Source organism: Tenrec ecaudatus, chromosome 4 (genome assembly GCF_050624435.1).
Source record: "Tenrec ecaudatus isolate mTenEca1 chromosome 4, mTenEca1.hap1, whole genome shotgun sequence".
NCBI classification, from domain to species: domain Eukaryota; kingdom Metazoa; phylum Chordata; class Mammalia; order Afrosoricida; family Tenrecidae; genus Tenrec; species Tenrec ecaudatus.
Genome location: NC_134533.1, coordinates 139,776,734 through 139,802,526, shown reverse-complemented (window position 1 = coordinate 139,802,526; position 25,793 = coordinate 139,776,734). Strand labels below are relative to the sequence as shown.

At 47.6% G+C, this 25,793-nt stretch overlaps 1 protein-coding gene across 1 annotated transcript in view; it reads left to right on the top strand.

Moving 5' to 3' along the window:
• Positions 1-25,793, top strand: part of CLSTN2 (calsyntenin 2) — a 444,486-nt gene that overhangs the window by 375,106 nt on the left and 43,587 nt on the right. Inside the window, exon 9 of the mRNA XM_075547855.1 lies at positions 16,921-17,083. Coding sequence (XP_075403970.1) covers positions 16,921-17,083 — 163 coding nt within the window. The remainder of the gene's footprint in view (positions 1-16,920; positions 17,084-25,793) is intronic.

Here is a 25,793-nt window from a genome sequence, read left to right as displayed (position 1 = left end):
ACTTTGTAACAGCTTGTCACTGAACAGAGCCTCATGCGGAAGCCGGGATGAAGTAGCCACATTGATCTATATTAATGTGGAAAGCCATGTATGCAATCCATTCTCTATTCAATCCATTTGTCTCGGAACTTCTTGAAGCCCCCTCGGATTCGCTAGCATCGACGTTGGAACGGGCACGGGAGTGCCATCACCCGGCCTGTTGCTAGGCAGTCCTTGCTGCATGAATCCTGTGAGCAGATTCACTGGTGCACTGGGGCCATCCTCAGCTGCTCTCCCGGGCAGGGAGCTCTCCTGAACAGGTTGTTTGTTTTTCACAGGAAGGGGCTGGGACAAGATGATGGCTGTTGCAGGCTTTTAACCCTCTGCTGGGAATTTGTATTGCCACCCAGATATTCTGAAGCAGAATCTGTTTTATGGTCACCTGGGGATCTTGTTAAAAGGTTCTGATCCAGTATATCTGGAGTACAAATACAAACACAAATGCTCGGCCAGATGTCAAATGGAAGGAACTGGTTCTCCAAGCTTCATGGGAGCCCCAAGGTCAGGTGTGAAAATTCCTGTGCCATCTACCCATAAGGGTCCGGTCTTACTCTTGGATGGTCTAATGGGTTTAGAACCTCAACAGGACTCCCAAAGAGCGCTGCAAAGTCTCCAAACTTAGTGGACTGAATTGTAGTTCAGAGAGAATGCCTTATTTCTCTGCTGTTGAATTCTAGGCAGATGCAACCTGTTCACACACCTTCCCAGGAGGCCTGTGAAATGCAAATACCTCTCCCTGGCAATCCTCATGCCAGGAGAGCAGGTGATCCTGCTGCCTCTCTGGAACAGCATCTTGCCTGGAGCAGTGATGTGTTGCACCTGGTCACAGCTTGCCAGCAGCCTTTAACTTAATTGTTTTTAGTTGCCCTAGAGCCAATCCTGGCTCATGGAGACCCTGTCTGTGTATAGGCCGGGGCAGATTCACCAGTAAATACTGTATTCACCAGTTTACAATAAGCGAGGTAACCACAGGTTTACTTGTGTTTATTTTCTAATCTGTAGTGAATCGACTTCCCCTGGGCTTCACCAGGTCTTGGACATAGTGAAATAATTCATTTTCTCTCACTGATTGACTTGATGCCGACTCATAGCAACCCTATAGGACAGGGTAGAACTGCCCTGTCGGTTCTGAGACCATAACTTTCATAGGAATAGAAAACCTCATCTTTCTCCTACCAAGTGGCTGATAATTTCAACCTGCTGACCTTGTGGTGAGCAGCCCAGCACAGAACTACTACCCCACTAGCTTGGTAAATAAGTACAGCTAAGACAGTGGGTACTTCGTTGTGTAATCTGTCACTGGAGGTGGACAGCTGTTCCTGGGGGTTCCCGGCAGCACACCAGCCTCCAGCTCTGTCTTCGGAGTTAACTCTAGGTAGACTCTAGCCACTAGCATGTCAGGTAAGTCGTTGAAGGCGCAACCTGAAGGACTCCACTTTTAAATTAGAGGCAGTCCAAATTCCGCCAGAGCAAGTTCGATTTGGGAAGTTCATGTGTGAAAGATCTGTGCTGAAGCCCAAGAGCTCTGTTTATGAAAGGCAGCGGTCGTCCCACCTGCCCATCAGAGAGCAGACACACATGCCCCTGGCCTCTGGCTGCAGGAGAGGCTGGTTGACCGGGCTGCGGGCGGGCTTGAAGAGCTTTTAGGGGAGCAAGTTCCCTGGGAGCTTTGAGATGCAGGACAGGTGCTCTTCCTGGCACGTGTGGTGTGTTTAGAAGTGGAAACACTTATCCAATTCCATTTAAGATCGCTTCAATTTTCCAAGGGGGCAAAATTTATTATTTGAATTATTCAGGGGAGGCTTCTTCTTCTGCACAGAGATATGAGATGTGTCAACTAAATTATAATTATGCTTCTCCAAAGATATCCTCTGAGATATCCTTTTTAATTTTCTACTTTTTTTCTACTTGTAAGGAGGAGCTCAGCCCTGCTCAGTTATTTCAGAGGGAGTCTCTGTATTTATGGACAGCCAGCCTCAACATGCTGAGTAGCAGAATGAAAAATTAATTTTCGGCAAATATATTACTGAGTAGTTGACTGCATACAGTTAATATACTGTGGTAAGAGCCTTCAACGGAATAGAGGTTGGGAGGCTTGTAGAGCATGGCTACTGCTTTTTACCCACCCACTCATTCATTTATCGCTTGGAGTCATCTGCATTTATTGAGACTCTATTGTGTACATAGAGATAGATTGTAGATGTGGTCCTTGCCTTCCTAGTCAAGAGATGGCCTAACACCAAAGCTCCTGGCCACATGTGGCAATCGACCACTTGAAATGGGATTGGTTTGAATGGAGATGTGCTAGAGTTGTAAAACACACCATGGATTGAAGACTTTGTATGATAAAAAGGACATAAAAGATTTGAATGAATTTTTATATTCATGACATGTTAACATGAAAAATGCATATACTGGATTAAATAAGGTATGCTATTGAAATGAATTGTACTGATTTCATTTTAAATTTTAACATTGCTACGAATCACCCAAAGATGTGGGCAGTGATTGTGTTTTGACTCACAGTGCCCTGTCAGGACAGAGTGCCAGTGCCCCACAGAGGCCCACGGTTAGAAATCTGTATGGAACTGTCTGCAGACAAGGTTAAGTTACATTTGTGTCTTTCAGGAGGGACGTGGGACAGAAGCCGGGCATTTTGGTAGCAAGGGACGGCAACACCAGGGTGGTGGCTCCTCCGGGCCTCAGTGGGGAGAGAGGACAGAGGGCTCGGGCCAGAAACCCTGCAGGCGATTTAGGGAAGGGGCGATGGTAGAGTACTGACAGGAACAACAATCTTTTCTTTTTTGCTTTTGTAAAGATCCTTTTATTGGGGGCTCTTACAGCTCTTATAACAATCCATACTCAATTGTATCAAGCATATGTGTACATATGTTGTCATTATTTTCTAAACATTTACTTTCTATTTGAGCCCTTGGTATTAGTTCCTCTTGTTTCTCTCCCTCCTCACCTCCCACCCTCATGACCCCTTGATAAAATATAAATGATTCTTTTCATATCTTACACCGACCATTGTCTCCCTTCCCCCATAGTATCTGTTGTTCTTCCCCCTGAGGGAGGGGGTGTAGTTGTGTCAATCAATGTGATCGGTTCCCCCTTCCTCCCCTCCTCTTCCCACCTTTCCTCCACACTCATGGTATTGCTACTCCCATTTCTGTGTCTGAGGTTCGTGTGTCGTGATCTCTGATCTGTACCAGAGTACATGCTCCAGTCCAGCCCAGAGTGAAAGGCAGGACTGGGGCCATGATAGTGGGATTGAGGAAGCCTCAAGAAACCAGAAGAATATTGCGTGTTTCATCAAAGCTATACTGCGTCCTGGTTAACTCATCCCCCCTCCTTGTGACCCTTCTATGAGGGGATGTCCCCTTGTCTACAGATGGGTTTGGGGGTCTCTGTTCCAGCCCCCTTTGTTGCCAACAGTATGTTTGTTTGTTTGTTTGTTTTGAGTCTTCTGATGCCTGTTACCTGATCCAGTCAACACCTCATGATAACACAGGCTGATGTGCTTCTTCCATGTGAACTTTGTTGCTTCTCTGCTAGATGGCTGCTTCTTTAACTTCATGTCTCTAAGATTCCAGATGCTATATCTTTTGATAGTAGGGCACCATCGACTTTCTTCACCACATTTGCTTATGCACCCATTTGTCTTCAGCAATGTTTTCTCTTAGCCCTCACTGCGTCAGACCCTCTTTTAAGTGTTGACATGTACTGAGACCATAGAGGAGTTACAGACCCCACTCCTCACTAATTGACATGGCTAGGTTCCAAAGACTAAGTCATTATGGGAAAAATTCTGCAGCATGTGAAAATGCAGGGTGACCACATGAGAGCTCAAAATGGATGATGACTACTTCATTATGTATAAGCATCAAATTCTATCATTGCCCAGTTATATTATCACATGTTTGCTAAACCATTAAGAATCACAGCCTAGCCAAGTTGACACATAAGTGTAATGATCATAGTCTCATATTTCAACATTCATTATTGCCAGACTTATGTACAAAATACTCAGGTTTTTTCCTATTTTCATGAGTGTAAAATACTGGATAATGGGACAGTCGGTAAGTAAGGAGCAGGCATATTGTTTTCCTTTTCATTTCATAGATGAAGGAACTGGGCACAGAGAGGGAAAGTGATTTGCCTAAAGTCACACAATCAAGGAGTAGTCAAATCAAGACTTGACCTGGGAGCTCTGCTTCCAGAGCCAAAGCATTGAACTTCACTATAGTACCTCTCCACAGAGAAGTAGGGATTGGAAATCCCTATAGGTTGGGGGCAGAGCAGGACCCAGGCTATGGAGGCAGGAGGACTAATTGAATCTGAGCCAAGGTGTGTGAGGTTGACCTTAGAGAGCCAGTAGTGGGGAGGAAGGGGGGAGGAGAGGCCGATGCTTCTAGGGCCTGCTTAGTTCAAATTCTCTGCTCATCATGTTCCATACCCTCTGCTCACCCTCAGCACTCTAGCGAACTCAATGCTTCATGCTCCCTCATCATCTGCCCTTTGCCTGTGCTGTTTCCTTTGCCTGAGGCGTCCTTATCCCCACAGTACCACTTACCACCTTCCCTCCTTTCAGAGTGACTCCGCCAATACTTTCTCATCTCCACATCTTGGCCAAGCTGTTTATTATGACTTAGGTACTTCCTTCCATATCATTTCTTACAGTTATAATTTTATATGATTTTTCTTTTCTGTCTAATAATTAAAGGAATCTATTTCCGTTCAATAGACATTTCCTGGTAGCAATTATTGGCCAGGCATTAATGAAGGAAAGGGGTCAACCTTGCAATACAGGTGTTATACCCATTGTATTGATGAGGAACTGGTGAGTCGCAAGTGTGAGAACCTTGGCCCATATCCTAGTCCTGGTAAGAGAAGAGATGACTCATTTCAAAGCCACTGCATCCCATTCGGAATGTAAAGAGGTATTGGTGCCCCCTGGCATGTGCGGCCAATGGCTGGTGAGGCAGCACACACAATGTGCATCAACTCTGTCCCGGGTCTTATTGAACTCACCTGTATTTGACAGGCTGTATCTCCCTTCTTCCTTCCAACCAGGTCCATATTCTCTGCCCAAGTCCCTGCATCTGCTGGAACTTCTCAGTCCTATTTCTTAACCCACTCACACTGCAGAGGGAGTGGGATGTGCTGGCATGGTAGGCACTGGATTCCACTCTGCCCTTATCCCCAGGACCATGCTGCAGTGTTCTGAGTCGAATCTGCATGCCCCCCTTTACTAGAGGGGCCATCTCCAGTCTTTGTGAGCTGCCTCTATCCATTTCTTCATTCACTCATTTAGTCAATTCCGTCATAAACTCTTAAGTATTGAGATTTTTTTTTCCCTGCTGGTACAACGGTTAAAAGTTCAGCTGCTAACCAAAAGGTTAGAGGTTTGAACCCACCCAGGGACTAAATGAGAGAAAGATTTGACAATCCTGTAAAGCAGCAATTCTTAACCCGTGGGTCACAACCCTTTTGGGGGTCGAACAACCTTTTCACAAGGGTCACCTGATCCATAGCAGTAGCAAAATGACAGTGATGAGGAAGCAACAAAAATAATGTTATGGTTGGGGTGTCACCACAACAGGAGGAACTGTATTAAAGGGCCGTGGCATTAAGAAGGTTGAGAACCACTGCTGTAAAGATTAAACCAACCCAAACTCACTGCCATCAATTCAACGTCAATTCACACCAACCCCACAGGACAGGGCAGCACAGGTGGCCCCTGTGAGTTTCTGAGACTAGAACTCTTTATGGGAGTAGAAAGCCCCACCTTTCTCACAAGGAGTGGCTGGTGGTTTCAAACTGCTGGCCTTGCAGTCAGCGGCCCAACGTATAACCTCTATGCCACCAGGATTTCTAAAACCCATGAGGGGCTGTTCTATTTTGTCACATGGGATCATTATGAGTTGAAATCCACTCAGGGATACCTAACACCACCCAAATCATTATACCTCTATTCTGTCCCTCGAGAAGCTCAGCGGAGGGAGAACCCACGGGGTAAGACCCAGCCACAGCAACATCGTCCTACGGTGTATCCTTTTTCCAAGGTTACTCTAGTTTTGAAGCAAGCCATCTGCTGGGGCTGGTGCAAGTGACTGAACTCAGGGAAGGGACGCGGGAGCGTTCACTGCAGGAGAAATATTCCCTTCCCTAATTGTCATATTGAAGACACGTGCTTTCTGGCCTGTTCAAATATTAAACTCTCTCTGAACATGGGCTCTTACAACCTACAACAAGCAAAGTGTGCCACTGCGGTTCTGAATCTGTGCCCCAAGGCCCCGGCAGATGTCTGCCGGCTCAGGAAGTGCAGGGGAAAATATGCCCAAATGAATTCTGCGGAATGTCCATGAAGCAAAAACCAAGCAGGCAGGACAAAGGATGCTAAGGGAGCTTGGGGAGGCTTTTCTGGGGAGTGGGTCTTAGGAGGGGTTGGTAATATGAGCTGTAGTGTTCAAGACGGAGCAAGAGGAATGTGGCACGTTCACTATTGCATTGTTAGTCCCCCAAGGTGCCCGGGCAGAGTAACCACTCAATAAATGTGTGTCGAATGCACTGAATGAATTCAAACAGAATACGTTTGCTAGATTTTCAGTGTTGCTCTATTAAGATAAAATAAGCAAGGGCAAAAATATTAGCAAACTGGCTACTCTTTCACCTATGTTGACACATAAAATTCCCTGGAGCAAAAGTTCTTGCCTCTTACCTTCAGCAGGCCCACCTGGCAAGCCTGCCTACGTGCAGCCGGCCTCCGGGGGGCCGGGGGTGGTGATGGGGTGAGGCCCTGGTGGCAGAGTGGGTGATCAGTGCTGGGCTGCTCACCACCAAGATGAGGCCTCCTGCTCTCAGAAAGCCACCGTGTTGCAAACCCACGTGGACGTTTCCCACTCCTCTGAAGGGTCGTTTTGTGCGGCAGTTGACTTCATGGCTGTGTTTTTTGACTCAGGGATTCTGAATCCGCAGATGGAAGGTGGACGCAGGGCATTTGCTTTCCTGAAAATCCCCCGGTGATGTTGATGCTGCTAGTCCAGGGAGCACACTCTGAGGAGCACTGACCGTAGGAGGCTTGCCAAATGAAGCCTGTCCACTATGTTAAGTGGGATTTAGAAAATAACCTAGTTGACTCTGGACCCCTTTGAATTTATTGCCGCCCCTCTGACAAACCATAGCTCCACTTCAGCACTACCAAGCTACTTCCTCGGGCTCATTGAAGTTCCATTTGAGGCCCAGACTGGGTGGGGGTGGGGGTGGGGGGGTGGGGGCTGGTCTTTGAGTTGAACTGGACTCATGAAATGCACATGAGCTCACTCATTCACACCAGAAAGTGACTGGAAAAGCTAAGGTGTCTACCCCCTGAGTCATTGAGGTGGGCAAGGGAGATCTGAGAGACCCTATTTTGCCTAACGGTTGTACATTGGGCTACTAGCCACAGGTCAGCAGTTCACAACCACTCCATGGGAGAAAGATGAGGCTTTCTACTCCCGTAAAGATCCACAGTCTCTTGGAAACACACAGGGGCAGTCCTCCTCTGTCCTATAGAGTCACTAAGAGTCAGAATCAACTCAATGGCAGTGAGTCTGTGTGGGTTTTTTTTCTTTTGGTGGTGTTTTGGTTGGGTTTGGTTTATAGGCGGTGGTGAGAAAGAATAAACCAGTTGGTCCAATAAGAGACGGCAGTTGACAGCCTGGTGTCAGGGACACCGTCAGTGCATAGTAAAGGTGTATGTTCTCGTCCTGTAAACTCAAAAACCACCCTCACTGCCACCATGCCCGTTAACACTCATGGCTTCTCTATCAGACAGGGTGGAACTGCCCCTGCAGGTTTCTCAGGCTGTGATCCTTTATGGGAGCAAAAAGCCTCACGAAGAGGCTGCTGGTTTCAAACTTCTGACCTTTCAGTTAGCAGCCCAACACGTAACCACCTCAACCCCAGGGCTTTAACCATTCTGGAAATGCACCTCCAAGCACACATGGCAAGCACAGTTTTCAGGGTGGTGTGGGGCATTTGCCCAAATGTTGCTTTAGCAAATTGGGGCAGTGGGGGGCGGGGGTTCTCCTATGACAGGGCTGTGCATCATGCTCCCTGCTCGCCTGCAGGCCTTCGTTCTGAATCAGCGGTTGCTTTGTGACTGAGGCCCATGGGGTGCTCTCTGAACTGTCATATCACCTCCTGATGAAGACACGACTGAACTTCCTGCTGCCGCTCACAAGATCTCGAATGCATTGGCAAGCAGGACTGGGGACTTTGCTTTGCATGAGGATGATCCTAGCATTACTGAAGCCTCATTTTCCCACGTTCCCAAACAGTGCCCTGAGGCCAAGCTGCAGTGAGAGGCGGATTTGCATGGTTTCCATCCAATCAGTTAAACTCCCGCTCTGTTTCATAAAACCGTCAGCGTTGACCTGATCTTCTCAGGTGTCCATGGGAACCAGTTTCTATAGCTGTGTGCACCAGCATCTGATGTTCATGCTGGGGTAAGACTGCTGAAATAAGGACTACCTTCCCAGGTGGCAAACAGCTCTGGGTGGCAAGCAGTTAGCACTCTCAGTTGCTAATCAAAAGGCTGGAGGATTGAGTACACTCAGAGGCACTCGTAAGAAAAGCCTGGTGATCTGATTGTAAAAACCTTTCCCTGGAGCACAGTTCTGTACATATAGCAGCACGGGGTGGATATGAGTTGGAATCGACTCCTTGGCAATTGGTCCCAGAATGCAAGGCACGAAAACAAAGGGACACTTTCTCTGTAGCAGGAAAGGAGCCCTCATGGCACAACAGGTTAAGCATTGGCTGCTGACGGAAAGGTTGGTGGTTCAAACCCACCAGCTGCTCCAAGGAAATAAGATGAGGCTGTATGCTGCCATACTGATGGACAGCCTCAGAAACGCTGCAGAGCAGCCCAAACCCAAACCAGACTCTCATGGCGGTGACGCAGATGCATAGCAACCCTGTAGGACAGGGTAGAGTTTCTACCCTGTGAGTTGCTGAGGCTGGAACTCTTTACGGGAACAGAACGCTTCCTCTTACTCTTGGAGAGGCTGGTGGTTTCACACAGCTGACCTTTCAGTTAGCAGGCCAAATTGTAGCACTCTGCAACCAGAACTCCACTTAATGTCAGTGGTTGGTTGGGTTAGTTTGGCATCCATTGACCTCAGAAGCTAGCTAGCCCCACCGCCCTTCTGTAGCCTTCCCTCGGTCCACACAGCTTCCACAGTGTTTGTTCAGACTCTCATCTATGTCATCCAGATTCTCCATTTTACTATGATCATATCTGTCTTCCTACCCATGAATTCTAGTTTCAGCCTCTTCCTCTATGTTTCGCCTATTTATCAGCTAGCTTTCATTGCGACAGTTAATTGTTTGGGGGCTTTTGTTTTTCTGGAATTTCCCCTGCCCCGCACCGCCCCCCCCATCCCTTTCCAATTGCCTCATTGTCTGTGCTTCCTTGAACATGAGCCTGACCATGGGCCACCAACATCTTCCTTTCACACAGCAAAGATTGTTTCCTCCTGTTTGTAACCGTTTATTCCCAGCTCAGCTCTGGAAGGGGTGGTCCTGCTTCTGTCCCAAGTTATAGTACTTCTCTAGAGAGCTTCCCTGATAGATTCTCAGGTTTGTTTCTGAGCTCGGGATCTCCGCCCCATGTACCTCGGGCCCCTTGGAACCGTCCACCTGCAAAGCAGAGGGCAGGCACAGAGCTCCAGCTTCTCAGAAGGTGCTTTTTCACCCTGGTCCCCGAGTGGTTGCCTGACTGCCCCGTGGGCCCCATCAGTGCCAGCAGCTCTCCCAGACTCTGTGCTCAGAGGGCCTCTTCACAGCTGCGGGCTTCTTGCAGTTATGTGAGCTCCAGCTTGCTTGGTCCAAAGAAGCTGTGTCTTCATTCCCTGCTCCTCCTGGGCGTGGAACACCTGGACTGATGGGGTCGATCAATTGCTCTTTTTCAACTCTCAACTTTTCTTTCTTTCTTTTCTAATGTGGGAAGACTTTTCACTGTAGCTTTCTGATTTTAATTTTATTTTGTTGTTTAGGGAACCCTGGTGGCATAGTATTTCTGCGTTAGGCTGCGAACCACAAGGCCAGCAGTTCAAGCCCACCAGCTGCTCCTTGGGTGAAAGATGAGGCTTTCTACTCCTGTTAAGAATTACAGTGTTGGAAATTCACAGGGAAGCTCTGGCCTGGTTATAGAGACACTCTAAGTCAGAATTGACTTGATGACTAATGAGTTTGGTTTGGGTTTCTTTTGTTGTTTTTTTATCTAATAGCCTAATGTATTTGGAACATCTTGTGGCGGCCTCCAACCCCAAGGCAGCTGCTGAGAAGGGGCTGTTCTGATTCAAACACTGTGTGTGGAATTGCTTCTAATCCTGAATTACAATGTTGTGGGTTTCCATGAAGCCTCATAATTGGGAGCGTTGTCTGTGAGTCCCGTGTGCCCATTGAATGAACTAAAAACAGCAGAGAAGGGGAGAGTGGGCCTTGGAGGGATGTTTGGTGTCAGAATTGGTGAGAAGGTTGGAGGCACGTGTGACCCCAGCCTCTCAGGACCTGGCTTTGCCTGTTGACCTTGACCTTCCTCCTAGTAAAGTGAGGGCAGGTCATCCGGCTCCTTTTACATCATCTTTCCCAAACACATGGTGCCCTTCCACGCTGGGTCTCTGCTGCTTCCCAGGCTCCCAGCTCCCCTGTTCCCCCTCCCATGGGGGGAGCATGACGCCTGCACACATCTGGGATGGACAGGAGCCACCATCTGGAATAGGCCTTTCATCTCCTCCAGGATTCGATGGAAAGACTCGTAAACACGGATGCTCTCTTTAGTCGCAGAGAGGAGAGGCATTTCATAATAGCTGCAGGAATGAAGGAAGGAAGGAGTCTCCATCGTCCAACTTTATTAACGGCTTTGTTGGTGGAAAGATGAGATGACTGAATGAAGGAGTCCGAGGGGACTGCTCCATCCACTTGGACTGCGTGCCTCACCAGCTCTCCCTAAGGGAATGTAACAGTCCAGCAGTGCCCCAAACCAAACCTGTCGCCGCCTCGTCCACTCCGACTCATGGTGACCATGTGGGACAGAATGAAAGTGCCCCCAGAGGGTGTCCACGGCTGCAATCTTAGGGAAGCAGATGGGCTCCTCGCTCCCCTGCTGAGCAGCTGGGGGGCTCTGTCCATGTTGGTCAGCATCTGAGTGCTCAACCACTGCACCACTAAGCCAAACTCACTGCCAACAAGTCAGTTCCAATGCATAGCAGTCCCAGCGGATGGAAGGGAACTGCCCCTTCCTCCCTCCGCGCCCTTGTGGGTTTCAAGCTGCAGGCTGCAGAGAGCAGCCCAAAGCAGAGCCACTCCACCCTGGGGGTCCTTACTGCGCCTAGTGCCATCTGGCTGATTCCGACACGCAGCAACCTTTCTGAGGCTGGACAACTTCACAGGAGCAGACAACCTTGTCTTTCACCTGCAGAATGCCTGGTGGGTTTGAACCCTTTATCTTGTGGTGAGTAGCCTCAGACTTTCCTGACAGTGCTTCCAGGACTCCTTAGCAGTGCTTCCCTATCCACCTACAAGCAACCTTCTCTCAGCCAGAAGCAGTCGCTCCTGGCTCTGGGTTCTCACCGCACTGCGCCCTGGCCTATGCCGCTTCGCTCCATTCCCATGGCATTTGAGTCTTTTGTGTACCTAACTGTCTCTCTCACCATGAGGTTGAAAACCTTGAGGGCAAGGGAGCAGCTAATATACTCTGCATCCCTGTGAGTCCCTAGCGCCGCCTGCCATGTGTCCTGGTAGGTAGACGTATCCTATTGAAGAGCTGCATTCACAAACACCATTTTACTGGGAATACCAAATCAGAACTTCCGGTCTAACATGTGGACCTGGGTCAAAGTGTCTACAGCGGGAGGCTGTCACCCTGACCCTCGACCTCGTGTAGGCTCCTACTGCCCTACTCACCTGGCAGCACGGCCCTTCCCTTAGACCCCAGGCCCTTGGTCTCTGATTCACCTGGCAGCTACATGGCATCTGTAGTCCGCTAGCTGCAGGAGAACCACCTGCAGGCGTCTGGAGAGACAGGAGTCTCTGGACATGCTAACCTCTTGGCTGTTACCCAGGGAAGGGTGAGATGTGCTTGCTGCTAGGATGGAGTTGGTCCTGCCTGGTGCTGCTGCGCTGACCATTGATGTGCGAACAACTCAGGAATGAAAGTTCCTTTCTTCCCCCAGGAAAGGTCACTTTGCCTAATTCCTTTCTTTCTGGTTGAACTATACATTGACATATTTATTTTCTCTGCCTCCTGGCCTGATCTTTTTTCAATTACAATTTCCCCCACGCCACCCCTGCAGAGGGTTAATGTGGGTCTCTTTCATGACCATAGGTCTACATTTATGAAAAACATAATTAAGTGTTCCGTTTAGCTGCAATCTTAGAGTAGAAGATGTGAGAAGCCTCAGGCATGAGCCTGGTATGAGCTGAAAGTCTGTTTGGGGGCCCATTGGTGAGACAGCTGGGGAGGTACCCAATTGTGCCACCACCCAACACACACTGCCTCACAGTCTTAGCATAGCTTGCTTCTCACTCCTGAATTACCTCCTTTTTTTCCCCGCTGGAGAATGCAAGTCTTGCTATGCTATCTTTTGTGACCTATATTAAAATGAGATAAACGTGTGTCCCCTTTCAAAATGCTAGGAGTTTTCATTTTGTAAGATCAACGAGGTGAGGGTGTGGTACTTTCTCATACTCTACTGGCAGGAATATAAAGAGCTATGATTTCTTGCAGAAAAAAATAAAAAACTGACAATATGTTCCAGGTTTTTAAAATGTCTTTACTCTTTGATCCAGTCATTCCATTTCCAGGAATCTTTCCTAAGGGTATAATCAGGAATAAACTAATATTTAGATATCCGTTTATTTAATCTTTAATAAATGAGTTAAATAAATATTAATGTGTAAGAAATAAAATATTAATTAAACATCATTTCTAGTATCTGGTTCATAAAGAATGCCTGATAATAAGAGACCACTCCAGACTCACTGCCGTCACATTGATGCCGACTCATAGTGACCCTAGAGGACAGGGTAGAACTGCCCCGGGGATTTCTGAGGCTGCACATCTTCCCGAGAGTAGCAAGCCTCATCCATGTCCCACAGAGTGGCTGGTGGTTCTGAGTGCCACCTTGTCATTTGCAGGCAAATGTGCAGCCCTGAAGCCACTGCACCAAAACACCAAACTTATTGTCATTGAGTCCATGTTAACTCCAGGGTGACCCAAAAGACAGGTTGGAAGGTTTCCAAGTCAGTAACTCTTTACAGGAGTAGAAAACCCCATCCTTCTCTCTTGGAGTGGCTGGGGGTTTAGAATTGCTGACCTTGCAGTTCAGCTGCTCGCTGTGTAACCGCTATACCACCAGGGCTCCCTAAAAGGAAATAGTCCTACCTATTGTGGTGGCTGGCAGGTCGTCGTGCTGCTGGAAGTTATGCCACGAGCCTTCACCCACCAGCAGGGCCACCGCTGGTGGAGCAGTTTCAGTGGGGCGTCCAAGCTAAGGCAGACTAAGGAGCAAGGTCTCTTGATCTGCTTCTGAAAATGAGTCAATAAATCCCTTATGATTCACAACAGAACCTTAGCCAACTCTCTTGCGTTGGATGCATCATCAGGAGGAATCCTTTGCCAGGGCAGGCATGGCGTTTGGTGAAGCAGAGGGCCACTGAGGGCCAGGCAGAACTTCAGTGAGGACAATCGAAACCATCATCACAAGGAGAGATTCAAACATGTTGCAACTGTGAGCATGACACGGGACCAGACAATATTGTGCTCTATTGCATCTAAGGGTGCCCCGAGTCAGCATCTACTTGACAGAAATCCTCCTCCCCCTCCTCCCCCTCCTCCTCCTCCTAACCCTCCTCCTCCTCCTAAACCTCCTCCTCCTCCTCACCCCCCCTCCTTTCCAAGTGCATCATTGTTGTTAGGGGTCATCCAGTCCCTTCCAGTTCCTAGCAGCCCCAGGCTGAAGTAAACATGTGTGCTAGGACATCCACAGCCTGGAGCTGGCGGGCAGTTGAGAGTTTCTGTTAAGTGAAACATGCACACTTCCAACTTGCATCAGCAGTGTGGTCCCAGCACACCTCTCCCACCTGTCGCCCGTCTCACAGGGTGCTCCCAGGGACGCTAGAAATAGGAGAGTCCGCTTCCCAGCAGGGTGGGGAAGTGTCACGGGTGTGCACTTGGCGGCTTCTCCGCACCTTGGATGCACTGATGAGAACAGGAAATCCCCGAGAGTAAAGCTCAATGAACAGTGTCACCATACAGGGTGGAGGGCGGGGCGCCTATGGATAAAAAGAAGCTGAACTATCAGGTTACTGCTGCTGTTGGCTTGTAGACACCACGTCACTTCTTCCTTGGAAGTCTCTGTTACTGCCCTCCAAAAATGCAGTGTGGTTGCTGGTGGCTGCCGTGGAGTGGATTCTGACCTATCGATGCCGCACGTGTGCAGAACAGAAGTGTAGTCCATGACGTTTTCACGTCGGCGACCTTTGGAAATTGCTCAGTGGGCCTTTCTTCTGAGGAAAGTGGTGGGTGGGTTTGAACCACCAGCCTCTCAGTTAGTAGGTGAGTAGTTAACCCTCTGCATTACCCAGGGACATTGTGAAGGAAAGGAGCCAGAGGCTCTCTGCATCCAGTTGGGGCAGGCTCAGAGGGCTGTAAGGTGGACTTGACTAAAGCTGTGTGCCAGCGATGCCCTAGAGAAGGGCTGCTTTTAGCATGCCCCCTGGGTCCAGAATGCTCCCTAGTGTGCGGGCTTGGCTTTTGGTGCTGTGCCTACATTCTATAGGGCATCGTGGATGATCCAGGTCACTCTGTCACTCTGCCACCCTGTCACTGACTGCCTCCCAACCAGCTACCTCCCTACCCTGGGCCTGGCCAAAGGTTTGAAGATGGCACTGGGAACACCCCCAGGGTCTGTCCCATGAACCATATCCCAGGATTCCTCGGCTGCCTGACTATGCTTAATTGAAAACTCCAAGTTCAGTGATCAAGGGGGCTCCTGGGATTGACAGCTTCATTCAAATGCTCTCCTTAGCTCCGATCCTTCCAACCCCCTAGACTGTCTTCCAAGTCTTCCTATGTGCCACGCCTATCCTACTGAGTCAGTCCACCCCATCATAGGCCCAGCCCAGAGACCTGCATCCAGTGGGGACAGGAAGGGAGTGCAAACTACTCAGTCCCCCTCACTGAGAGGGATCTGCGTGGACCTCCTGCTTACTTTCCAAGGTCCCCTAAAATATTCATCAGGCTTTATCAGGCTAATGGGCTTCAAAAGGAGCAATTTTCTGAGACATGAGACAGGACAGTATAAAAAGAACATTAAGGGGAAAAATTCTTATTCCAAAATGAAAGGAGAAAGATCGTTTAGCATCCCTGTTAGTGTTATCTATTCATGAGAAACAGCACATTGAATCCAGAGTGGGAGGGAGGGAGGCCTTTGACGTCCTCACCTTGGGGTCACCTTCATGCAGAACTCCTCCGTCTCCCCAGTCACAGATGGAAGGGACGATGGTGTCAAGAGGATGCGTATGAGAGGCATCTCCACAGTGGCCAGCACAGGGTGTGGAGGGGACAGAGGGGGAGGAAAAGTGAAGGCCAGAGAATCTAGTGGGATTCCCAGGCACCTGCCTGGGGTATGGGGGGAGTGGAGAGCGGGTGGAACTATTCTCTTGCCACCTTTTATACTTGCAGTCTCCCTGACATGCTGGACAGGCTTGGTTCTCACTTTGGAAAATTCTTTATGGGTTCAATCCCTGAGATCAGAAATTGTGGCTCCAACCCATTAAGCGATGTCTTTGGTTCCGAACCTTAAGACCGCACATGTTGGGTGCATATAATTGTAAGAGAAGCCTCTTATTATAGTGTTCTGCATAGAGTTTAGGCCCAGGGGACCCATGTGTGATCCTTCCCTACCTCTCCAGGTAGGGGACCAGGGAGTGGGGAAGTACAAAGCTCAGTCCTGCCAGGAAGACACCACAAAACCACCCAAAATCACTGCCATTGACCCTATAGAACAGGGTAGAACTGCCCCTGTGGGTTTTCAAGACCATAATTCTTTGTGGGAGTAGAAAGCCTCCTCTTTCTCCCGAGGAGCAGCTGGTAGTTTCAAACTGCTGGCTGACCTTGTAGTTAGCAGCCCATCACAAGACCACAACAACATCTAAAACCCAGGTGCTGGAAAAACGACCTCCTTACAATCCGTGAAGGGGACATGAGTTTACACCAGCTTCTCTAGCAAGTCTTAAAATGGAGACAAAGGGCCTATTGGCCCCTGTTTCTCTGTGTTTCCCCTTCTTGTTCTCCTATGGTCATTGGCTTCTCTTTAATCAGTCCCCCCAATTTCTCTCTTCTTCCATTTTCATCCCCCACTCCATCTCACTTTTATTTCTCTTGTCATGTTCACACCTTTTGTTTTACAGCTCCATCAACTACAAAAATTAGAAAAAACATTTTCAATTTAACTCTTTTCTGTACCAAGAAACTAAGCAAAGTTTGGTAAAAAGCAAATCTATGCCAACATCCCATCTACTCACTAAGAACTCGTCAACCAAAAGAGTTGGTAATTATGGACCCAAGACAATCTGACCAGAATGAAATACTTGCCCAGTGATTGGATTCTCGGGTGTCCCTGCTCCCCATAAGTTACCCCATCATATTTGATGAAGCTTCTCTAACCCCACCTCTTGTCACCCACTATGTTCATTGAGGTCTTTGCAACAAAACTTGTTGACCCCAAGTGTTTTCTCTCCCTTTTGTAATTAGAATAAAATAAAAAAAATGTTTGATGTTGTATTACACATTCAATTTTAAGTGTTTCTTCTCTTTTTCTCCATTAGATTTGTGACAAGGAGTGGCATTACTATGCCATCAATGTGGAGTTTCCAGTGGTCACCTTATACATGGATGGAGCAACATATGAACCATACCTGGTGACCAACGATTGGCCCATTCATCCATCTCACATAGCCATGCAACTGACGGTTGGCGCTTGTTGGCAAGGTAATACAATCTAAGACAAGGCCCTGTCTCAAACCCTGACCCGGACGCTGCCACATCCATGCACATTCTATGAAAAATACTTGTATAGAAAAACAGTGGTGTGACAATGAGCCAGGGACATTTACTATTCCTTACTAAAAAGGTGGTATGTCGGTCCAGGTTGACTAGAGAAACAAATCCAGAGATATTCATATGTGTGTGAGAGCTTTTTATCAGGGAGTAACTACATTAAGAAAACATCCCAACCCAGTCCAGATCAAGTTCATAAGTCTGACATTAGTCCATAAGTCCAACACTAGTCCATAAATTACCCTTCAGACTCCTACAGTCTATGCAATGATGTGAAATTCAGGAGGATCACAGGCCGGTGCATGCAAAGTCTTGTGGATCCAATGGCAGTTGACCCATCTCCAGGGCTCTGGCTGCCATCAGCATGGCTCCATGTGACTAGTCACCAGGAAGGTGAAGCAGAGATTGTGGTCTACCTCCCAAGAGAAAAAGAAAGGAAGCTCCCAGAATCCTCATGATTAGGCCATGCCCCCAGGGAGAAATCATCAGTCTGGGACCTGATTGACAGGCTACACTCCTCCCCCACACACATTTATCAAGGTAACATGAACTTATCACAGGTGGAGTCTCTGGGCAGGGCAAGTGGTTAACCCACCCAACTGTTAACCGAAAGGACTAGCAGTCTGAAAAACTAGCTATTGAAAACCTGTGAACACTGTCCTCTGACATACGTGGGGTCCTTGTGAGTACAAGTCACTTTGAGGACAGCTGGCACTAACAACATAGAGCAAATATATACCTCCTAGAACAGACCCTAAACTGGTGGGACAGCAAAGCCCTTGACATGAGAGCAGGCTTTGATTGTAGACCAACAGGAGTGGTTTCATGGCTCCTTTAGGGTGACTAATACCTTTTCTTTTTCCAGAGCCTTGTTCTGCCCCTGGGCCCCTAAACTGGGGCGAAGGGAGAAAAAGCTAAACATAGACTTTTCCATCAACATTCTTTGATGGCTATATGGAGTCTCATTTTGGTCAGAACCCAAAGGTTTCCCTCTGTGTTTCCAAGTGGACCAAGACCCTATCCTTCTGTTCAGGGGACAAATGCCTAAGGACAGTGGCATGGAGGCTGCTCGTGAGGTTGGTTCATCTCTGGCCTTTTCCCGGATCTTGAAGGACTGAGTGTCTGTGTTACTGCCCCACTGCGTTCTCCTCTTCACTCCTGCCACTGCCTCCCTTACGGCCCCTCAGGCCTAAGTGAATCTCCTCTCTAGACACAGGAACGTGCATTCGCCAGCCTTTCTGTCTCACATCCGAGGCTTTGTTTCTGCTGCATTACGGAATGGGAAACTTTGAAGAGCAGAGTAGAAGGAAATGCTCCCCAAAGAACCCGATGAGTTCTTTGAAATATGACCTAATTTCACTGCATCCTGATGGAGTCTGTGAGAACTACCAACATGTGTGATTTTTGAGCATCTAGCACAGGAAGTTGGGAGGGAGGCGGGCTCCAGGATAAGAACATGCCTGTAGAGGGGCAGCTTACACAAAGGTGGGACTAAGGCGCACACGCGCTCCCCTGAGTTGGGACAAAGAGTGAATTCCTTGCAAGGCAATATGAAAATAAAAGGAGGGGGGTATTACATAATACAGTCCTGGGACCACAAGGGATAAAAGCCTGGGAGGAAATACTGGCTGGATGCGGCAAGGGTTTTAAGCTGTGGTCGCCTGTGATGTGTGTCACATGATAGTAAACGATTGTCATAGAGCATTGTCATAGACATTAGTCACCCAAGCTTCATTGGTATCTCAGACTTCCCAGGATAACAGGAAATGGGACCACATCACTGGCAAGAGTTCACGGAGCTAATTAGTATAGCAACACACTGATTCAGAGTCTACACAGAATCGTTACCCACTGAAAAGCTGTCTAAAGTGATGGTTTTAGGTGTGGTTAGATGACCCAGCCAGGCGCCACCGCCAGTCTGTGGCTGTTTTGGACTCTAGCTTGAACAATGCCTGTCTTAGTTTCCTGGTGCTGCCGCAGCAGAAATGCCACAAGTAGGTGTCTTCCAAGAACAGAATTTGACTTATGCACAGTGTAGGAGGCCAGAGGTCCAAATTCAGGGCAAGGTCCTCCTTGGTCTGGTTCAAATCCTAGTAGCCAGTGTTCCTTGGTGTCCCTGGCCTTCTAGCTCCATCTGCTGTGACGCCTCTGGATGTCTTCCGCTGCTCACCAGCACCTGTCTTCCCTCAGTGTGTGCACACCTGGCTGTGCACCTACTGTGCTTGTAGCAGATCTCAAACATGAGTACGTTCAAGACACACTGTGTATGAAAATGGTATCGTTGGCATAACAAAACCCTATTCTCAAATGGGATTATAAATACAGGTATGTCCACTGCCATCAAGTCAAGTTCAACTCATAGTAACCCTGTAGACATTGTAGAACTATGCTCTAAGATAGGGGCCCTCAAACTTTTTAAACAGGGGGCCAGTTCACTGTCCCTCAGACCCGTTGATGGGCCAGACTATAGTTTTTAAAAAAACTATGAAAAAAATTCCTGTACACACTGCATATATCTTATTTTGAAGTGAAAAAATAAATGGGGCAAAACTACCCCGTGGGCCATAGTTTGTGGACGCCCGCTCTAAGGTTTCAAAGTATATAAATCTTTACAGAAGCAGCCAGTCTCATGTTCCTCCCAGGGATGACCTCGTGGGTTCGAACTACTGACCTGGAGGTTATCAAACCAACACCAGTCAGTCTATCATGGCTCCTCAGATGCACAAGTATAGGGGTTAAAATTCCAGTACATGTTTTTGGGAGAAACAATTCAACCCTTAACAATGTCCATGTGTTGAAAATTTCCTTATAGTCAATTTCAACTCCTGGTAACCCCGTGTGCTGCGAAGTAGAATTGGTCTAAGTAGAATTGCTAGCTCGAGTTTCTTCACTGTGATCTTAAGGAAACCAGAATCCCAGGCCTCTCCTCCCCCAGTACTGCTGGGTGTGCTGGGTACAAACTGTTCCCATCACCTAGGAAACCAACAGAGTCCATAAAAGGGCCCAAGCCATGTCTTTGTCATGAATATCACCATGAATCTTCTCTGTAGAAGCCCTCAGAGGCTACATCTGGATGCTTTTAATCACAGCCTACAACTGAAAGCTGCCCTATCTCCAAAATGTCAACTAAATCACTGCCTTCCCAGTTGCATGCCTTCTGGGCAGCAAGTTCATCCGTCAAAGTGATTTAATAAAGAATTAGGATGATGTCTTCGAATCAGTCACACTAGGCTAAGGCATGCTGTAGAAACAAGTAAGCGCCAATTCTTAGTCGCTGTTTTAGTCTGGGTAAACTAGAGAAACAAACCCAGTGAGACTTATATGTGCACATAAGAAAGAACTTTGTATACAAGAGCAGTTGAATATTGAGAAAACATCCAAGTTCAGTCCAGATCAAGTCCATAAGTCTCCTATTAACCCATATGTGCGATACCAATTTATAAAGTCCTCTTCAGACTCACGAAACACATGCAATGATGCCAAATACAGGAACATCACAGGCTGGTGGGTGGGAAGTCTTTTGGATCCAGTGGTGTAAGCATCTCAGCGCTGGCACAGGTCTCCACGTGGCTTCTCCAGCTCCAGAGGTCTGGCGCCATCAGCCTCTCTCCATGTGTCTTCTCCACAGGGATGTCTCCCAGGGAGTGAGCATGTGTCCCTCCTCCAGGGAGTTATGTATCTCCTTAGTGCCTCCAAATGAGGTCATCAAGCTACTACCTGATTGACAGACTAGACTCCACCTCTTCTCTCTGAACCCTCAAGTGGATACCAGATTATGTAACTACCACAATCACTTAAAGCAAACCTCTGGTGGCTCGGCTCTGCCCTGTCTGTGATCCAAGCAGGCAGAACTACCACAGTTCTGGGTACTGAGAAGGAGGGCAGAGGAAACATGGAAAATTGAGCACAAGCTCTTGGAAGTCCCACCTAATATGGGTGCCGATCATGTAGTTCACATTAGCCAAGGCAAATCAGATGCCCACACCTAGCTCCAGCAGGGCAACGGAGTGAAGTCTACAGTGATATCAAGAAGAAGAAATAAGGGTACTTGATACACGACAGTGATCAACACTACAAACGTGCCCACCATGCCACACCCTTCCCTGCCTTAATTGAGATCACTAAAATTCCCAGCTGTTACCACTACAAGTTCAGTGTCCCCGGTCTCATTGGGTGATTCCCAGTGGCCTGTGATCTCTTCTTCAAGGCGAAATGCATAAGCTCTCTGTCAGCTCTAGATGTGGCTGGACCGAATAGTAGAGTTATTTTCCCCACAGCCACCATTCCCCTCCATACACACACACTACACAGCAGTGGACCTAAGAAGAATAACCACAAAACCACGTCCACGCAGAAGCAGGAAGAATGAGAGAAATACAGCAGTCATTGGTGCATCGCGATTTCGAAATCCCTTTGGGCAGATGTAAGCACTGCTCCCCTAAGAGAAGAGTGTTCTTCGATGCCTCCCCCTAGGTCACATTGGAAAGGGCGTTGGTACTCAAAAAAAATAGCAATGCTAAGGCCATATGCATACATTAAAATTTATTTTAAAGCTATTCCACAAAAGATTTTTCAAATATTACTTACAGTGTACATTTAAGTGAATGTGGTGGTCATTGAGGTACTCCTTGGCTAGATCTGACCCTCCCTGCAGATGTGGGCAAGGATCACTGGAGTTAGCCGTGGACACGCAGCCTGCGTTGGGCATTGAAATGTGAACGGAAGAGCCACATGTTACTTCTCAGTGGGAACTGGAAGATCCAGCGTTGCAGTGAGGCCCTTTTGTGGAGGTACAGGGGAATATTTACAGTTCTAGAAGAAAGTATGATTAGTCCCAATTGCTAAAAACCCAAAGTCAGTGAGCTCAATCTGCCTAACCCCAAACTTCCCAAACCCATGCTCTCTTACTGCCTCACTGCCCCCTATGGTTTGGTGATCATTTTCTGATATAATTATGTGTTTGGGGAAATACAGGCACTGGTGCAAATCAATAGCATGCTACAGATCTTTTATCTCAGGAGACATCTGAAAACCTTACTATTAGAGAGAGAAAACAAGCCAGAGGCTTCGAGTTCCATTTTCTGTACACCTTTGACGACGCCTTATAAAACAATAAAAAACAAGATTCGGTTTGGGAGTCTGAAAATTTTGCATTGAATTCCAGCCTGGTCTCTTACTAGCTTTGCATACCCAGCAGAATGCTTAACTTCCCAACGCTTCTAATTCCTTATCTATAAAATAATAGTAATGCTTCTTTCATACGGTTATGACAAGTATTCGGTGCTGGGACCATGGATTGTTCTTGGCATGTTTCAGTTAATGAATGTATTGGGTATAAAAATGGAGCTAGAGATGTAGGCAGGAACCTTGGCATGCAGAGCAGTGTTGGAAATGGGAAGATTTAGGTATTTTTCCTAAAATGTATAATTCATTGTTCAGTTTTCTGCAGAGGAGAAAAATGCTATGCCTGAATTTTTTTTGTGTGTGCAAAAATTCACTAGGAAGGTAAAGAGTATGATGGTTTATAATAAGTCAGAGACACTTGACACAGACAGCTGTGTGCAAGACGTGCCTAAGGTCCTCTATCACTGAAATGCACACGGACCAGATGAGTGGAGAAGAGACTAGAGAAAGGAGTTGAGACCAGTCTATGGGACATCATCTTGCCTTGTTAAGGGGCTTGGGCTTCCATGAACCCTTGAATTCTCTTTGGAGCAGGTGTTTGCCTTGACTGAGGACATCAAAAGCCCTTTCACTAGCCCGGAGCACTGAGAAATTAATGGTCTACTCTGCATCCCTTATCTCTGTATGTTTCGGAATCTTCTGGGGCCCATTTATATCCATATCATAAGCCCTCAGTATGAACCTTAAAGTGCCTTTGGGCCTGAAATAGTGGGGAGTTTTTCAGGTGCTTTTGAGGTTGGCAAGGAAACTAGTTACATTTGTTAAATTTCCAATTGGGATGAAACAATGGGAATAGAAAATGATTTGCTAGCAGCCGCTTATTGAGCTCTCCTGGAAACTGGCCCGAGCACTGTTGCAGGGCAGTGTTCTGCAGCCCCAATTAGCCTCGAGTGTCCTGTTAGTGAATTTGAAGGCTGAAGCAATGAGTGGAACTTCATTTTCATTAGAATTTTTTTCAGTAATTAAAAATATTGAAACTTCATTTACACTTAAGTAAGGTTGTTAGTAGAGCCTAGAGCATGTAGCATATCTTAATTTTCAGGGAAGTTTTCTGCAATCAGAATGAGTCTCCCATCATAGACGTCTGCTTCCTCTGCATGGACCACGCACCACTCTCCATCAGCTGCATTTGGGAATGTTCCAATACCCTCAGATGGAGTCAGCTGACAGAACTTAATCTGTGTGGAATCAGAAACATCAGCCTTGAGGCCAACACCAGCTTCCTAGGAGGCCCTGGGCGCGCGCGGCCAGTGGTTAAGGGCCATAACTATTAAGGAGGGATCCGTTCTACCCCGAGGTAGCTCAGAAAAAGGTCCTGGCAGTCTAGATCCCCCCCAAATAAAACAACCCGTCACTGAAGACCCAGTGCTATTCGGACAAACTTGGGGTCACCACGAGTCAGCCTCAGCTCTAGAGCAATTAGTGGTGTGGTATCTTTGTGTGTGTCATGTCATGACATGAAATAAACCCTTTACTATGGTCATGACTTATTTTCTTTAGATTTCATCTTTATGTCATTACTAATAAAAATTCAAATTCTACTCATAATTTACACACACACATATTCACAAGCTTTACCCAGCCCTAATTTCACCCAATCACTAAGGAACTGCAACCAAGCTTTCTGTGGGGTGAGTCAAGAAGGCTGCAGACTTCCAGGTCAGTACCTTCAGGGAGGCCCTGATGTTTCGGGGATGTGCTTCAGTAGCTGCTACAGGGGACTCCACCAGGTGGGAGCCAGGCCACCTCTCTTTGATTCTACAACCAGAGCAGCCTGCTGCACCTATTTTGTGTAAGGAATTAGAGCACCAATTCTTTTAGTGAAATAGTTCATCATGCTTGAAGGACCACATTTCTAGTCATGTACTCAAGCAGCCACCAGCCCTACCCCTTGCCTGATCCTCATTCTATTCTTCAGAGAACCGATTGCCAGCTTCCCTTCACGTGGCTTTCCCCCAGGCCCACCTCACCCGTCTCTTGCAGCATCTCCTCCGTGGTATTTCTGACAGGGGATCTGCCTGCCGACTCCCACCTGTGACGCCTCCTGGTTTCACATAAGGCGTGCTTCTACCCTGGCTCCATGTAGCATTTTCTATTGCTGGATCTATTGAACAAATCAGGCTACAGGAGGTAGAGTAAGGGATAGTTCTAAAACTCAGATCCCACTAATTGACAGATTAAAAGAACTCCTATTTGTGACCTTTAAAAAAGGCAGAGTAGAATTAGTCAATAGCAGGTACCAAAAAGTCAGAAATAATTCCTGAGAACTGTAGTAAGCAGTAGCATAGGATCCTCAGCTATAGGGGCAACAGCGCCTGTGATGTGTTATAAATTTTAGGTCCTTTTTGGTCTGATACTAATATTAGTACAGAGATTTGGAGTACATATCTTCACTTAATAAACTTTGTCTCATTTAGCACAAATTTCACTTAAAGAGTCCGTGTTGAAATGACTCTGCCTCCCCAGAGTCTCTGTCACTGGCGGAAAGCATACCATGCTGGCAGAAAGTGGGCGGCCGCACTCTCAAATGGGGTCGCCCAGGGAGGGTTTCCTGAGGCTGTCCCCAAGGGTCCCCAGGTCCTGTTTGGGAAATACCACACCAACCGTCCCCATTACCACGCTGGAGGCCTGCACTGCACTTGAGCCCTCCATAGCCTTCCGAGGGGAGACACGCTAGACTTTCTGTCCCCACGTTTCCTCCACTTACTTCACCTTGAATTCTCTCTGTAGAAGAGGGAGCCCGGACTCCTCTGGGGGAAGCATCCTGTTGGGATGCTTTTCAACACACGCGCTGTCCTCTACGCGGTCATGGCCGGCACAGAACAAGCACTGTCTGCCCCACAGAGTCCCCCTCCTCACCTCCTCCTCTTCTAGGACCTGCAAAGCCCAAACCCAACCAGTCGGTGCTGAACCGTGTCCAACTCAAGAGGACCCGTGTGCAGGGTCGACCTGTGCCCCAGAGGTTTCCAGTGGCATTTCATGTTGTCGTGGCTTTCTTCTGCGAGGCCTCTGTGTAGTTTGGAATCACCGACCTCTCGGCTAGCAGGCTAGGCCAGAGCCCTTTGCACCACCAATTGACTGTGAGAGAAGAAGGTACTGAAGGTTTGTGGAAGGGCATCTCATTTTTGAGGTTGTTTTGGCAGCGGTGTGGCTCAGGCCTGACTCGTGCGAGAGTGGTGAACAGGGTGGCTCCGAGCATTGGCTGTCATATGAAATCAAGGAAAGATTGCTCCAGGCTGCAGTCAGCTTGACACGGAGGCCTCTTGGTTTGATTATGACACAATGAAATCAGCTTTAATAGTCAGTGATTCATGTCTGGAAGCCTGGCATAACTGAGTGATCCTTCGAAGTCTGTATTTGTTTCTGAAGATTATTAATTGGATAATTTGACAAGTCTTGGAGCAAAAACAGTATCATTTGAGCTTTGCTGTGTGAGACACTGGAGGGTAGAAAGGAA